This window comes from Gouania willdenowi, chromosome 20 (genome assembly GCF_900634775.1).
Source record: "Gouania willdenowi chromosome 20, fGouWil2.1, whole genome shotgun sequence".
NCBI classification, from domain to species: Eukaryota; Metazoa; Chordata; class Actinopteri; order Blenniiformes; family Gobiesocidae; genus Gouania; species Gouania willdenowi.
Window position 1 is genome coordinate 14,847,255 of NC_041063.1, and position 17,214 is coordinate 14,864,468.

The 17,214-nt window shown below is 39.2% G+C and overlaps 1 protein-coding gene across 2 annotated transcripts in view; it reads left to right on the forward strand.

The window, feature by feature from the left end:
- The window catches only part of lmbr1 (limb development membrane protein 1), a 37,304-nt gene extending 20,415 nt beyond the window's left edge, over positions 1-16,889 (forward strand). For both annotated transcript variants that reach the window (XM_028433973.1, XM_028433972.1), the window contains exons 10-17: positions 260-349; positions 1,717-1,793; positions 2,186-2,263; positions 7,631-7,704; positions 7,924-8,014; positions 8,514-8,580; positions 13,026-13,187; positions 14,646-16,889. In XM_028433973.1, coding sequence (XP_028289774.1) covers positions 260-349; positions 1,717-1,793; positions 2,186-2,263; positions 7,631-7,704; positions 7,924-8,014; positions 8,514-8,580; positions 13,026-13,187; positions 14,646-14,731 — 725 coding nt within the window. In that variant the 3' untranslated portion in view covers positions 14,732-16,889. The remainder of the gene's footprint in view (positions 1-259; positions 350-1,716; positions 1,794-2,185; positions 2,264-7,630; positions 7,705-7,923; positions 8,015-8,513; positions 8,581-13,025; positions 13,188-14,645) is intronic.
- The last annotated feature ends 325 nt before the right edge of the window (positions 16,890-17,214 follow it).

Consider the following 17,214-nt stretch of genomic DNA (forward strand, 5'->3'; position numbering starts at 1 on the left):
ACAAAGAGCAGCAACTTCAACCTTTTACATCTTTTTGTTTTTTTTCTCTCGAGCAAATGGTCTTTGGTTTATTGATCTATGTAGGCCTACACTATGGACTTATCTGATTAAAAATGTTCATGTCCAGCAGCTTTAAGCATGAGTTCTTTTGGTTGAAACATAGCTTAATAACGTATGTAAAAAATAATGTGTATTACTAATTCGTTAGGATTGTCAATAGTCGCAGCAGCTTTGATTGTTCTTATCTCTTTTCCCGTAGGATCATCATTGCACACACATCCCAGAGGAAGCTTTACTCACCAGCTCAACAAAGATCTGGACAATATTAGAAATCAGAAGAATAAACTAGGTAAGTATTTGCTGATTTTGTCTCCAGTGCTTATGGAAATACAGTTCAAGGAGGTTTGCTTTTTTACATATTGCTGACAGGCAGCAGCTTTCTTCTCATCTACCTTAATTTCTTAATTTGAACTCAGACCAGAAGTGCCTGATAATTTTCCATCCATTTTAGGATATTATAAATGAGGGCTGAATCTTTTGGGGAGCCAGGTGGGGGCCGGGAGGAGAGCACAAAGGCACTTAGGATATTGGACAAGATGCAAACTTTATATTGTAGCAAACCTTTTAGTGATGTCATTAATTTAGAAGGATGGTGCATATAAAGTGCACTTGGCAAACTTCTCAGGCAGGCTGGGTGAATGCACTTTGAGAATAAAAAGGCCTAACAAGGTTGGAAACAGAGAAAGAAAGTCAATAAGGCAAAGACGGGCACATACACAATGTAAGAAGACATGAGATGTTTGGAAGATGTAAAGCATGTAGCCTACAGGCTTCCACCAATACCTACATTTGTGACTGCACTGCCGACAGACGACACATTCACTCACTATGATCAGCCATAACAAAAGGTTGAGTGACTGACTGTCTCTTTATCACGACAGCCATAGGTGAGATGAATTATATATGGAGCGAACATTTAGTCCTAACATGTTTTGTGTTAGAAGCAGGAAATACAGACAATATTTGAGCAAGTTTCACATTGGCAAATTTGTAATTAAAAGATGACTGTCAAAGCAGTGTGTTGTCGTTCCAAGGAGGAGAACTTGGTGACCCTGCTTATCATTGGTGGCCGATGTACATCGCTACCTCCCCCATCCATTTAATGCCAACATGAGTCCTATGAATTGGAATCAAACCTTTGAAGTTGGATTGTGTTGTCACCAAACAATTTGATACCGCCCTTGTAAACAAAACCAAATACAACCAAAACCTACTTATTATTTTAGAATTCAAATAAAAAAGAGCATTCAGAGAGCGCAAATCTAAAGATATTGTCAGTTATCTGGATCAGTACCATAATCATGGTACCGCTACCACCACGCTTGTCAGACATTTCTATTTCCATTAATAATGATCCAATAAGTCCAACCAACTGGGCATCCTTATTTTTTCACTATTCGGTTCCAATCTGGATGAAGCTCCATGGGGGAAATGAGGAACCAACCCGACACAATCTTGTAAAATTTCATAAAGATCCGTCAATTACAAACCGAGATATGAATTTCTGAAATCTTGCCAATGATGAGCGAATCAGTGTATTAATCTTGATCGCCTCCAAAATGTAATGAAATCTTCCATGGGTAACGATCTGTAGAATGTGCTTCGTAACGGCCAATTTAATCTTTGAAGTTTGTGTCTCACCTCGTTTAATCTCAGAGAGAAGAAAGAAAGCTTCAGGATGGGAGAAGAACTTGTTGTATCCCATAGTGATGCTGATCCTGCTCACAGGAACGGTGAGTGCTCACACCTGACCTCTTACTGAACCATAGGTTGTGTATGAATGCTACACATCTCCTGGTTGGTGGGCACAATGTGCCTGAGTAAGTGTAATGGCTGTTTAAGGCAATGCAGAATAACTACCTACAAGTACAGTCATTTGAAATAAATGGCAGTAAATGAATGTTTGTTTGTATTTTAATCAGCTGATAAGATTGGATAAGGCGCACTGGCTACCACACCAACCACCATGTTGGAACAGTTTACTTTCACAAGGAGGTTATTATGCATCACTGTAGCTGCAGATCAGCACTGCCTCTTCAGTTCAGCTGCGGATGTTTGAGGATTTCATCAATGGTTCTGTAATTATACTGTGTGTAAACAAATCTTTACCTTCCCCTGTCTGCAGACAATCTCAGTTCTCATGGTGGCATTGAATATCCTTTACCTTCTTGTGGATGAGACTGCCATGCCCAAGGGATCTACGGTAAGCCTTGTGTCTAACTCTAAATACATCTTTAGCTTCCCAACACATACAGACATAACCAGAGTGTAAACAGCAGTCAGGGCTTGCCCATCAGACGTGCCGTGTCCCCGGCGGTGACATAAATCAAATTCCGGATATGCTCAGGTGTGCTTTAGAAAGAAAAGGCAGAGCAGATGTTAATCAGACTTCCAACCTTGTGCTCGTGCTTTTGTTTTGGAAGCTCATTCAAAGTCATTTCACAGCAGTGTGTGGATTCAATGAGCTTGCCCCGTGTTTCATGTCCACAGCCAGCGAATACGCTCCACCTCCTCCCTGCTGTAAAGGCAGACGGAGCCAGGTGAAGGCCTCTCGCTGTAAAGCAGGCCAACAGTGTGAAATAGCTCAGAGATTGTCATCTATGGAAAAATCCAATGTGTTTTAAGCTCTCTGCAATTTATCTCATCTGCAGTGACAGAGATTTGTGCATGTGTACGTGTGCACTTGTGGTTGCATTTTTTTTTTTTTGGTCTAAAAAAGGGCAACATATCGTATCAGTTTTCGTCCTCATTTTGTTTTGTGCCTTACGAGCATCCAACAACGCAGCTCTCGACATTCCAATTATTTTATTGAGCAGGGATGTTTTCTTTGGCATGACGCGTCGCAGAAAATCCCCCCAATTACACGTGTTGGGTAGCTTGAAGCTGTCCTCTCTGACAGCATGGCCTCACTAAATGGTTTATGCGTTTGTGGAGCTGGATGGATGCCACACTTGTGATCTCCAAGGACTACAAGGGCGAGGAAACAGCGATGTCGTCCTCTAAAACAATCAATACAGATATGATATGCATCTACTCTGTTTCTGCCCCATACCTGCCAACCGTCAACTCTCCCTGGCACACAAATTCCTTCTGTCTGTCATTTGGAAGACGTTGGCATGAAATTATATAGGAGAGGGTAAATGCAGTTTGATGTCCACATGAGGTGTTGTTGGAAAGGAGTGACTCAGACTGTGGGAAAGCCAAATGAGGCCCTGATTGCAATGGGAAGAGAGTACAATGGAAGTACCCTGTCAATGTTTGCCTTCCCTTGCCTCTCAGCATCCTGCTGTAGCCCTCAGCATACTGAGCAGTTCATAACGGCTCAAGGATGAAGGGGAGAGCAGGTGAAGGAGTCGGTGCTGCTTCTAACAAAGGGAACTTATTTACGTGCTAAGAAGGACTTTTAAAGAAGTTGCCGCTAACTTAGCCATGTTTCTTGTTTTTTTCAAATAACTGATCCATAATCTACACATTTTAGGGTTTTCAGTGCTTAACCACATTGTTTTAAATGACTCCGCCAAGGAGATAATATTTTCACCAGCATTTATTTATTTATTCATAAAGTAGGATTATATTAAAAGTACTCAAAAGATTTTGACAATTTTAACCAAAGATAGACCATACGCCATTGAAGATTCCATTACATTTTGGAGGTGATCTGGATCAATATACTGATTCTGGGTCAGTTAAAAAAAAATCTCACCATTGGCAACATTTTAATAATTCATATCTCGGCTGGTAATGATCGATCTTTATGAAATTGTACTCAGTTATGTTGAGTTGGTTAATCAATTACCCCATGGACTCATCCAGATCAGATCTGGATTGAGCATTTCATCGCAATTTTTCCAAAAAATGGGGGTGCCCATACATTTGGACCTACTGTATCTTCAATAATGGAGATAGATTGTGTTTTCCTTCAACATAATTAGGACAAAGAGAAAGGAGAAAAACATGCAGCAGCATTTACTCAGCAGGACTGGCTGTAATACATTGGGGTGACTACTTTCCAAATATAACCGAAGCCTGTTGGATACTTTTTATTTCCACTCTTCAACAGAATAAAACCAGTTCTAACCAGGCAGCATTTTGTTCTTGGTTATTAAAGCTGATAAGGGGAGAAAGAAGTTTCTAGTGTTTTACTGTTGATCAAGAGAAGGGAAAAAAAAACCTGTCACTGACAACTTCCAGGGTGTTTTAAACTTTTTGAGCAGACTTTGGTTTCGAACTTTGGAAATGATAAATAACAATGACTGCTTGTAAGGATACATTGACTTTCGTCATTCCCCTGAACTCATTTGGTCTGACTGATTGATTTGTGTTTGATAGAGACGACAGTTTTACAAATGCACATTTAAAGATTGTCCTCTCCAATCAGCCAACACTGTTTATCTGGTAGCTGACCGGCAGCTGGCAGTACACACAAATCTGTACTCTCAGCAGATCCTCCCTTCCTTGTCCTTGTCAGACAAACATACTCAATCACTTACAACTGGGAGAAAAAGAATAGGACGGAGGTGTTGGTTGGAAGCCGGCTGCTCCCAGCATGCACATGTACATTGATTGTGAATGCAAACATGTGCACGTGCATTCTTAATGCACACCAGCTCTCCCTCCATTAATAAATGACATCAGATGATGTCTGCTAATTCAGTATAAGAGAAAAGCAGCACTGCAGCATTGCTCTGCAGTGAGCTCTAAGGAATGACAGTTGCATAAAAAGGCATGAAAGGACCTGCCAGGCCCCTTCTTTTATTTCCTGAAGGCTCCTTTTCACAATCAGGACACTCAAGGTGAGAAAGAAAAACATCAAAAATAAATACGACTAAAATTAGAACCAAGCTAGGGGTATACTTTTTTTTCTATTATCTTAAAAGTCTTCGCTTTTCGAGATAGTCATTTACCTCGACTATCACAGAAGTGAAAGGCAGTAGTCCTAAAGTGTGGAAGTAATTCCACTGCCAAGTTGTTTAAACTGAGCCTTGTCTGATGTGATCATTGTGTGCACAAGGCACAGAGCAGAGTACACCCCAGACAAGATGCCAGTCCATCACAGAGACAACACACAGAGATGCAATAAGTTATTATTTTTTGTCCAAAAAAGAAGTTGCAAAAGTGACAGCTAAGCACATATTTCCAAGTCAGTGATGCCATACTGTATGCTATACAGTACTGGAAGGCAGAACTTCACCTCCCTGCAGCTCAGGAAATGCCAAACAGTAGTTTGCTCTTAGAAAGTCTATTAGTTGTGTACTGTTGATGTACTATACAAATATACAGGATCAGGTCTGATGAAAAGTCATTTATCGTCATCACAGACGTGTTCTGTATATCAGACAGTGTGACATTTAAGGAGATGAATTATTTTTATCAAGATGAAGACATATTGTAGGTCAATGAATCAAAGATAAATACTCAGAAATGTAAAACCACTTTAAACACTCGGTTATTTGACACGTCGTAAAGGTTTTGCGCATTGCATTGTGGGATGTGGAGTCCCGTTGACGGATGCATCGACTTGTTTATATTTCCATTCTTGCTGTGTTTCTTCACCAGACAAGGAAGAAAGTGATTCGTTGACACCATTTTTGTTTCAGCTCACTCCACGAGACATTCAGTTTTAGTGTAAGCCCCAAAATAAACATTCACCATTGTTTAGCCACAACATCTAGTCTGTGAAAACACCAGAAATGTGTTGCAAAGTCACTATGGCAGAGTTTATGGGGCAAACGCTTCCGTCTACGGCATTGTTTCTCAAATGGGGGTATGCGATGGCATCACGGGGGTACTTGAGAGTAAGTGGAACATTTACAAATGAAAGCATTAAAATTATGGGGTTTTAAGATGTTTTTTTTAGTTAAAAATGAGAATCCTAAAAATTATGATGGAAATGATCTTGATTAGAACGTGAACTGATAATACAACGGTCAGGCTTGGTCCCACACCAGGTAAATTATAAAAACTAGAAAATAAATCTGTTCAGGAAGCACTAAATACTGTTTCATTTCACTTAGGCCTTTTTTACACGACGTTTTGCTTCTGTTTGCGTTTTGGTTTCCAAAAAGGTCTGCATTCACACGGCAACGTTTTCAAAACGATCTCTATTTACATGGGACCGCTGGAAGCAGACCCTCCACACTCTGATGCAGGGGGTGAGAGGTGTCGTCCATGATGAATGTCAGATTTGCTACCATCCTCCTCTCACCCACCTCCTCAGCCCAGGACATCACTCGCCCTCCTGACCAGCTTGTTTAGTCTCTTTCTGTCCCAGTCAGTGCTGCCCGCTACCCAGCAGATCACATTTACATTTATATTTACATGAGTAAATGTTGTTATAAAATGCATGAATGACTAGTTTTTGACTCGTGTGTACAGCATTAAACCGCTAGATAGCATCTGTAGCATCACATAGAGCTGCTTGTCATGTTTACGGTTTAATGCAGAACGAGGGGCTATTAAATAAAGCTGAGTTATTAAAGAAACTCGCCGACTTGTGCAAGCTGCGCACGGATGTAAATTGTGCGGCAGTAATAATTTCAGGCTTAAAGAGATGAGCTTTATTCCGGTTCAAGCCGTATTCTGACGGCTACGGGCTGGGTAGGGTCCAACTTTATACGTCTGATTAAGGCTAACATCTGAGTGCGCATACCTGTGATACAGAAAGTTTTGTTTCCCTGTTTACACGGACACGGAGGGGGTAACGCTTTTAAAAAGTTCTGTTTTCAAGCACCAAAACGCCGTTGCCGTGTAAATGTACCGCCAAAATGCAATATAATTTGTGCATTTTCACCAGAATACATTTTTGTACAAACAGGGTCTTATTTACAGAAAGCAATTCTTTAAAATGTCTTTGTTCATTTGTGTATTCATTTCATTATTACGCTCAATAGGTGTTTTTTCATAGTATTCTGAGCAAAATGTTGTAGTTGGACAAGAGAGAGAGAGTACTTGAGCCAAAAAAGTTTGAGAATCACTGGTCTACTGTACTCCACATCCCACAATGCAATGCCTGAGATTTTTTTGACAATGTCAATAAACAATGTTTATAGTGGAAGTCAAAGCAAACTTTCGAGCTGCAATCTGAAACTTCATCTTTTTCTGAGCAAATTATTTATTGATCTATAGTCCCAACACTGTCTTTAACTGATTGAAAAATTATTTCACAGCAGCTTTAATTATCTGATTCTTAAACTTTCTGTCAGGGTTTTAGGGAAGTTTGAGTTCTGGTGGATGTGCCCAATATGTGTTTGTTAGCTTGTTTTTATGCTTTTAGTGTTCTCCGAGGCTGTACAGTCCCCTCACTGTAATCAAAGTGACGTTTTTGTTTGAACACCTGTTCACAAACTGTGTGCTCGACGGCAATTTGCAAAAAGCCTCTTTCATCTTGTTCCATTCATTGCTTAGCCAGTGGGATTCTGTCTTTCTCGAGTGGGGTAATTCTTGGTGCATGGCGCACATTGCAGGATTTCTGCATCTGCATGTGTGCGGCCATGCACATCATGCACTAATGTATTTATTTGTAACTGTTATGCAATAGTATCGATCAACTAATCCTGTTTTCTTCTTTCAGGACCGAGGCATTGGAAACACCTCTTTGTCCACATTTGGGGTGGCTCAGGCAGCGCTGGAGATCATCCTCATGTTGTATCCTTTCAGTGACCTTCTCCTTTGTCCGTGGCCTGAGCAGCAGCATGCTCCACGGCCAATAGCAACATCGCCTCAGCAGCTTTGTTTACACAGGACATAGTTTAGTCGGACATCATCTGGAAAACGTGAATTTTCAGCACCTTTTCTCGTAGCCGAAAAAAGATCAAAAGATGACTTTGCTTTACGTTGTTGGACCTTAATGGATTTGCGGAACAGTTACTTGATGGTGTCTTCTGTCGTTGGCTTCTACAGCCTGCGCGTCTTTAAAGGACTCACACCCAGGAAGGATGACACCACCATGACAACGGTAAAAATGGGCTGGGGGGTCGCAGTGGGGTGAAGTGGGGCAGAGGAGCTGAAATTGCATTTCATCTATTTCCTTTTTTTATTTCATGGTTCCCACCTTCTTCTGTGCTCACTAATCTTTTACTCTGGGGCCCCTGAATGGCTTCAGTTGATCGGTTCAATATTTGTTTGTGGGTTGCGTAAACACTGGCAAAGTGCAAAGCTTTTTCCCTGTACATCAGAGGAAGAGTGGGATGTTTGGGGGGCCATAGGCACCTATTCACTTGGTAATGAGTCAGGGAGTGGTGCTGCTTGTTAACTAGCCATGACGCTTCAGTGAAAGGACTTTAAAGGACAATAGAGGAAACCTGGTAATGAGCATCCTCAGGAGCACTAATTGTGTAATATGTGGGCCCAATTTAACATCAAGTGGTGGGTGCACGTGTGTGCGAACTGCTGCTTTTTCTCAGTGCATGTTTTATTATAGAGATTTGAAATGTCTCGTTTGGTTTGATTTGTAGATCATTGGTTGCTGTGTTTCCATCTTGGTCCTGAGCTCAGCTTTGCCTGTGATGTCCAGGACTCTAGGTGAGTCATTATACTACTTTACTATGTTTAATACCTTTTTTCTGTGTTGTTTTGGAGAAACACGAGGCCTAAAAGTAACTCATGAGTGCAATAGTATTGGGCTTTCTGATTTGAGATTTTACATTAAATTGCTTTTCACATGCTTTCATTAAAATTAATACGTATGTTTAGCTTTTATTTTGATTAAGGTCAGAAAAGTCACACCCAAATTTGAGACAATTTTATTAATCAGATGGATATACAGTAGAGTATGCCTCATAGATCAATAAATCGAAGATCATTTGCTCAAAAACAAGATGTAGAACAGCAATGTCAGAAAAGTTTTGCGCAGTGCATTGTGGGGTTGTGGAGTCCCCTAAATGGATGCATAGAAGTGATTTTCGCAGACTAATGTGGACTTTTTAATAGTGATGTCTCGATACAACTTTTTCACTTCCAATACGATACCGACATTGCAGCCTTGGGTATTGGCCGATGCCGATATCGATCTGATACGATATCGGCACGAATTATACATAGTTTTATTACTTGTTTTATAGTGTGGAATGTTAGAAAGAATTGCTCAAATGATGTTACTCAAACAGAGAATAGTCAGCAACAGTAGGTATGAGAAAAACTGACCTAATTATTATTAACCAGTTGGTTACATACATTTTAACCTTCAACATAATATCTACAGTATTCTACAATTGAACAAATATAATATATATCAGATTTTAGATGCAGTCTGATAAAATCCGATATTTGTTTTTTGGCTGATATCGGACCGATATCCGATATCACATTGGAACACCCCTACTTTTTAACCTTTCACATCTTGTAGCTACAACTTCTCAATTAAGTTGTAGCTACAGTAGTTGTATTTCACAGTTTAAGGGTGATGCATATATATATTAATGGTAGACGTTCAATCAACAAATGTTTGGTAGATTCATTTTCCAAAAAGAGATTTCTCGCAGAAAATGCCAGTAGGCTAATTAATTAAATGAAGCAAATAAGTGATAATTCTGAACAAGATGTTTTCTTGTGTGCTTACAGATTATATTTTTTTTAATATTATTGTATATTATTCCTCAACAGGATAGGTAAAATTCAGGGACAAATTTCACTGTATGGCTACATTGTGTATGAAATTACATTATTATGTTTTTTAAGTGTGCAGGAGTAGGGAGTACATGGCTTCAGAATAAATGTTTGAAGGGGTACGGGACTGTGAAAAGTTTGGGAACTACTGGTCTAAACTATGTCTTTCTCTGATTAAAAACATTGGGTAAATGATGAACTGGTAACATAACGAGGAAAATCCTGCCCTGACAAGCACACGCACCTTCTTTTCAATGTGAATTAATACAACTGTGGCTGACAAACAGCTCTGCACATGGAACAAAAAAAAAAAAACAAGCCTAAATTTTGCCTTATGACAATTCTTACATTTCAGATATTTTTTTCCGTTAACTACAAAATACAACGGTAGACGTCCTCCCTGCAACAATATCTGGTGCTTCCACTCACCCCAGGCCAGGGGATGTGAATCCTCCTGTAGTTTCCCATAGTGATGTTAAAAATGACAGGAGCCGCTCCATCACAATGGTACTAATAAACATGCAGCGCGGAGAGCACAGCTGTTTAAATAGCGCGACTGTGTGTGCGCGTACGTGGGTGTGTTTGTCGGACCAACAGGGTGGGAGAATGGGGCAAAGCGAGCATACAGTGACTCACTGGGAGCTTTAGAAAATATCAACAGGTTCTGCTCTGTCGTGGTGAATAGATGAAACGAAAGAAATGCATGAGACAGAGTCGTGGGAGAAAGACTTTTTTTTTTTTTTTTGGTGGTGGGGTTAATTCTGGTTCTTTTTCTGAAGTAGATGTGCTTCCTGCTGACAGTTAACACTATCTTTCCTTAATGTACTTGACTGCATTGTGGCAAACACTGCAACATATTACATGCATGGATCATTCCTACACAGGTAATGTCTGTTTAGATTACGTTTCAAACTCATGGCCCGGGGTCCGATTTTGTCTTTATGAAGAATCCAATTCGGCCCACAAATAAAAGTAGAAATTACATAGAAAACGTGACTCATTGTGTAAATTACCAACTAATTAAGTTTTAGGTATTTCAGCAAATAAAATTTGTGCACAAAATGAAGGACAGTGATTGATATCTGTCACTTATTGCTTGGGCACAATAATGTTTTCACCAACTATAATCTGTGGTCCACTTAAGATGTAAATGGTTTGTATTTGGCCCCTGAACTAATTTAAGTTTGACAACCCTGGTTCAGAGAGTCCCAGTGGAAACACTGCCACAACTTTAAAGCAGAACTAGGTAACTTTTTCACCGTAATAAATCTTTCTCATAGTCCTTGTGAGGGTAATACAAGTGTTTATGGGGTGATTGGGGGGTCTTTCACCCCCCCCCCCCCTGCTGTCTCTGGTCAGAAAACAGCACTTGCAACCTTCCCTGCCTCCGACCCGGTGGCAAGACGAACTGCTTTGCAGCTGCCCAATACAAACTAATGCTAGATTATGACCAGCCCCGTGGCTGCACACGGTTGTCTACAAATTCACTTTTCTCAAACTTATATCATGGTGGAGCCAGCAAAAAAAGGCAGAGAAGACCTTTGTCTGAGGAACAGAGCAACTCCATGCAGTGACAGCTCAGCAGCAACACACACACTGTCGACAGGCATGCGCACACACTCGCAACCCAGCGCTCCATCAGGCAGCACACACACACACAAATATCCATCCATCCATTTTCAGAGCCGCTTTGTCAGCACACAAACAAACATCAGACACATTTCCACTCTCCCTTCCGTATTACTCCCACATCATTCATTTATTTTACTTGTCTCTCTTCCTCATACTGTTCACATGGTCACATGGGACTATACAGTATGTGTGAAAGCACCCTTAGTGTCACTGCTGTATCACGATTTTTCAGTGATCGGTTGCTACCGTCTTTGGAGAGCAAAGGTGCGCGTGTAGCTGTGGGGTGGGGCAGGCGGCAGGGGGTGTGGAGTTTTTACAACAGTGACATACGTAACCAAAAGGGACCTTTAGGGGGAGCGTTAAGCTCAAGTTACTTAGTTCTGCTTTAACAAACGGCTTAAATTTTGGTGTAAATGAGAAGTTATCAGGGCAAATTTATTAATATGTGACAAATTCAGACTTTAAACAAAGAGCCAAAAATTTTGCATTGAAATAAATCAAAGAAGTGTGTCCACAGCAGTAGAGCTGCATCAACTACAGTCTCAATCTTCTCTCCAACCGTCCGTTCTCAGGCAATTTTGTTAAATGTCTTTGATGCTTACCGAACTGCTTACTGCAGCTGTAAATACATCGGTCGAGACATTGAATCGATCGCCAAATCTAATTGACGACAGAGGTTGTGAAGATGTTACAGCAGATGGAGGATGTTTCAGTCTGACACTCATGACTCTGCACACAGATGGCAATATGGGAAACATGATGTTTCCTTTTGCATCAATGTTTAATGCTTCATTAACCAAGCAGAAGACAACATCATTCATGATATTAAATAAAGCTGCACACATTGGGCTCTTAAAACCTTGATGAACTGCTCCTCAATACTTTGAGCATAACAGAGGAACTAGTGCATGAGCAGCCAAAGCAGACACAGAGGAAAAGGAAACGATCATGTGATTAGCTATGACAGGAAGAGGGATCCTCTGAGCTGCTGTACTTAGAACCAGCTCCATTTACTAATCACACAGAACACTAACCAAGGCTGCTTGGTATGGAAAACTCACGATAATGCTCAAAGTCTAAAATAAATAATGCTGATATTTTTTATGGTGCTAAAATATATTTTAGCACATGTTAAGAGCCAACCTTCATCTTTGAAAATGTGTTTTTTAATTTTATTATTTTGAATTGATGATAACATTTATTTTTGGATATGAAACGGTTATTTGAAATTACTTCCAATTTCCATTTGATTCCAATAAATAATTGTCATGAAAGTTTATATTTTTTAATACTCCAAGAATCTCTGTGCTTAAGTTCCCGTTGAAGTTTACCCTAAATTTCCGGCCCTTTTGCAACCATAGTCTAGAAGAAAATGTGGTTCTTAAAAATTATATTGCGGTGATAAAATAAGAATAAAAGATAGGTAATTAGTACGTACCAGTATTTGTTGTGTACTCAGCATAATGAGCTCTTTTTGCTGGGTGAGTTACAGTTTGAATCATTATTTTAGCCTAGAGACCACAAACGGAAACCCAAGGATAGTGGTGTACGCTAAAGATCGGTAGCCAAAAAGATTTGTATTATTGTGGTTCCTTCAGAGAGAATGTTTGAGCAGAAGATAGAAAGACACTTCCTGTTTTAACTACGTCTGATGAATCTTGTCGAGGCATTCTTTCCTTGAGAATAAAGTTTTTTAAGTCAAACTTACTCTCTGTCTCTGCTTTTTGCAGGTATTACCAGGTTTGACCTCTTAGGAGACTTTGGCCGATTTAATTGGCTGGGAAACTTTTACATAGTTTTTTCATACAACATGCTGTTTGCGGTGGTGACAACACTTTGTCTTGTGAGGAAATTCACGTCAGCAGTGCGTGAGGAGCTCCTGAAGGCCTTGGGTAAGCTACACAAAATAACTGATATAGTATTTTACTATCTTTACTATTAACACTCGTCTGCTCTGTGATCATGGAGGTTTGGTCGGATATGAGGACACTTCCTACCAAAGTTGGGGGTCAATTATAATTGGAATTGCATTATTGATGATTAACTACAATTATGACATAATTGTAATTGTAAAAATGCTGTTACTGTTGTAATTATAAATGAATTGTAATTGAGTTCAGATAATTGACTTTGTAATTGTAATTGTCCTGGTATATTGGTAAAACCTAGGTTAATACCAATATTTCCAGTGATTAGGAAGCCTAACAAGGCAACCAAGAGATGAAAAACTTATTAGATAGATAATAATTTTTAGTGTATTTTACAGCTGATTTAAGACATGGGTCAAAACACAAGAGATGCTAACAGAAAGCTAAACAAGAGGAAGGTTAAGTTTTATAGAGTTATTTATTAAAGGCTCAATAATTAATAATAATTGAATTTCAGTGAAAAAATAACTTATTGTACGGTAATTGAGAAAAATGCCGATCACTGTCAGGGTTGAGGTCAACTATAATTGTAATCGCATAATTAATTACAATTATGGCATAATTCTGATTATAATTTTAAATATCTATTGCTGATGTAATCGTATTTAAATTGTAAATGAGTTTAGATAATCAACATTTTAATTGCCATGAAAATTCTATAAAAATTATAATTGAACTAGCTAATTAATGATACAGTTCTATGTACAGTTCTACACATATGTAGTTAACAAATATTAAAATATGTTTCATATCAAGCTTTCCCACATTTTAATATTTAAAAAAAAAAATGAAATCAAGATACTGACACAAAAAAGGCTCAGACGCCCACACCAAAAATATTAAAACCTATATTTCAATTGATTAGGAAGCCTAACAAGGTAACCAATAGATAGGAAAGAAATTAGATGATATTTGTTTTTAGTGTATTTTACAGCTGACTTAAGACCCGTGATCATAAGAGATGCTAACATACGACTTTTATTAGGGCATTTATTTCAGGTATTTCACAGTAATTGTGATTAATTGTAATTGAACTTTAGTAATTGAGAACTTAGTTGTAATTGACTTTCTGAGGATAAAAAATAATTATAATTGGAAAAAGTGATGGTCATTTTAATCATAATTGAATTGTAATTTAACATGGATAATTAGACATAATTGTAATTGACCCCAACCCTGCTTCCTACAAACTGTGTCTGGAAGTCGGCATCTGTCAGAGGCCACTGTGACAGAAGGAAGTTCTAGTAAGACCCAGTTTGCAGTTGAGGTGACATGTGACAGAGTCTAAGGCTAGTCTGAGGGCTTGTGCTGACAGGCCCAGGATGTTTGACACACAGAGGATGGAACTTCAATACCTGTGTGTGTTAGTGAAGCTCTGAGGCTTTTTAATGGGATTTCTTTGCCTTATCTCCCACTGCCCAGGTCTGGATAAATTACAACTGTCAAACAGCCCCACAGACCCGGAATCTGGGAAGCTCTCGGCCAACGGGCATCAGAAAACTCTGTAAAAGGGACGATAGATCTCTCTCACACATACACATGCACACACACCACAAGTAGAGCCAAAGGGAGATTTGGACAGCACTGCCTCACTGCTGAAAGGTGAAAAGGATTGGAAGGAACCTAATCAACCCCGGCAGTGTCTGACGGATGCCGCAAATGCAGCCTGAGAGCAATTTAGCTTCGTGACATTCCATCCTCTGCGTCTGCGATGGAAGCTAGGACAGAGCCAGGGCCGACACGGAGGAGGGAATAGACCGACATCACTGCAGTGACATTGATGTTGACCTCAACTATGACTGTGACTTGTCTCGTCTTCAGCTTCATTGTCCCTCTCATCAGATACAGATCAGATTAGTTCCCACTGTTTCAAAGTGTTATTCGGGCTCTGTCTAAAGAAAAACACACTTCACAATTCAACTAGATGGTTTATATGTCTATGTGTTTGTGTGGGTGGTACACGCCATGGCCATGTCACGGTTGATGGTCATAAATCTTTGGTCCGTGATTGTTTTGTGAACTGATTGAGCATAATGCGGTGTCCATCCTTCTTGATTTAAACTGTACTAGAGTAACAAAATGTTCTTTGTGAAGCATGAGACTAAGTCTTCCATTGACATTCATCACAGCTGGAACAGAAATACTGCACAGCATCAATGTACGTCACACACCGTATGCATTGTCTCTGTCACTGTGAATGACAGGCCTCTGGTTTCAGCACTCCTGCTGTCATTCGTCTCTTTTATCTGGCTTTATTATTCAAGTGCGCTTCAACTTTATTGATGATGTCATTATTTGTACTATAGGGTCTAGAGTATGGGGTTTTTGTTGGTGCTCTACATTTGACTTGAGCTCTTCTATAGCGGAATAATTTTTTGGGAGTTTGGTTCCAATGCGATTTCTGCTTTAGCCAGTTTAAGGTAATCCCGAGGTTGCATTTACCAATATTTTCTTATGCAAATAATAAATGAAATCTAACTTTGTGCGGTTCCAAAACAACAACAGTGCACAGAAACTTCCATTTATATGTAAATTTGTATTCATATGTAGTTATTATATTGTCATACCTCTGTGTTATTTGGTTGTAAATATTGTCCCAGGAAGCATTCTGTTATTTGTTGCACATCCCCTTTCCTTTTTTTAAAAAAAAACAAACAAACAAAAAACTATTGATGCAAATTTGTACCGAATGCTCGAGAGGTGAACATTTAGTGTTGCACCTGCTGCAAAGACTTGGTGACTCAGGCCTCCCTTTATGTGTAGCAGAAGCTGCAAAATCCTCTGAACTGTGACGCAGTTAGTCTTCAGAAACACCTGAAATGCCTTAAACAACAAGCATCTTGTGGGCTTAATGTTCAGGTTGTTTTTAGTTCTGTTGTGTTTTTTGCACATTGTGTGTGTGTCTTTGGAGAGTTGTACTGTGATTCTTTTTGCTTTTGGGAAGATTCTGCCATGGATGGCGTCGCACTTGGAGTGATTTGGTCATATGAGATACAACAAACAAAAAAAAGTTAAAAGTTTGCGCCTCGTACTTTGTTTTGTTGCAGGGACTTTTTACACCAAAGCTGACTGCAGTTGAATGTGTTCTACTTTACAATAAACTGCGTTTAAATTTACAAATGCAAAATTCTTTAACGTAGCCATTCTGTACGTGTTTTCAAACGCTCACTCTGAAGTGCGTCATGTCAACCAAATTATCCGTCAGCAGAAGCACTTGGATGATATTTATGAGTGTATTGACAGCTATTTTCAATGACAGCAGGACCAGGCTAATGTTTAAATGCTGTGAAAAATGTTAGCAAAGTAACGTGATGAAGAGAAACTTTTGATGAATGGTACCAAATTTAGCTTAGTGTTATCGTACAGACTGTAGTAATGCCTACAATCACTCTTTCAGACTGCAGTGAGCTGAACTCTGTGACTCTGTCATACTCATCATCATATGCCGCTCGTGAGGAGAGATTAGAGAGGCATTTTTAAGCTAGCTTCCTTGTCTCCATGTTGTGTAAAAGGTTGCAGAAGACGTTGCTAACTGCTAGGTGAAGCAGCTTTCACGTCATCTTTGTCTGCACGTCCTTTTTTTGATACATGTTTTGTGAATGTAATTTTTTACAAGTTTACCAGATTAATGTTTGTGTGTTTGTAAATAAAATTTAAAAAAAGCAAGAACTTTGCTTCATTTGTCATTTGAAATGCAAGTGAGAGAACACAGTAAACTACGAAATTGACTGAAGAGATTTCAGGTGCAATAGACAAAAAAATATTCTTGATAAGTATATTTGTGGACCTGTAAATAGCATTTGATACATTGAATAAATGCAGTATTACTGGACAAACTGTATAAGGACGGCATCAGAGGAGCGACGCATCAACTGGATAAAAGTTCTTTGTTTGAAATTTATAATAGTAATAATAATTTATGGGGTGCCACAAGTTTCAGTTCTTTGACCAATACTAATAATTTTTAAACTTTAAAATAATTGTATTCTGT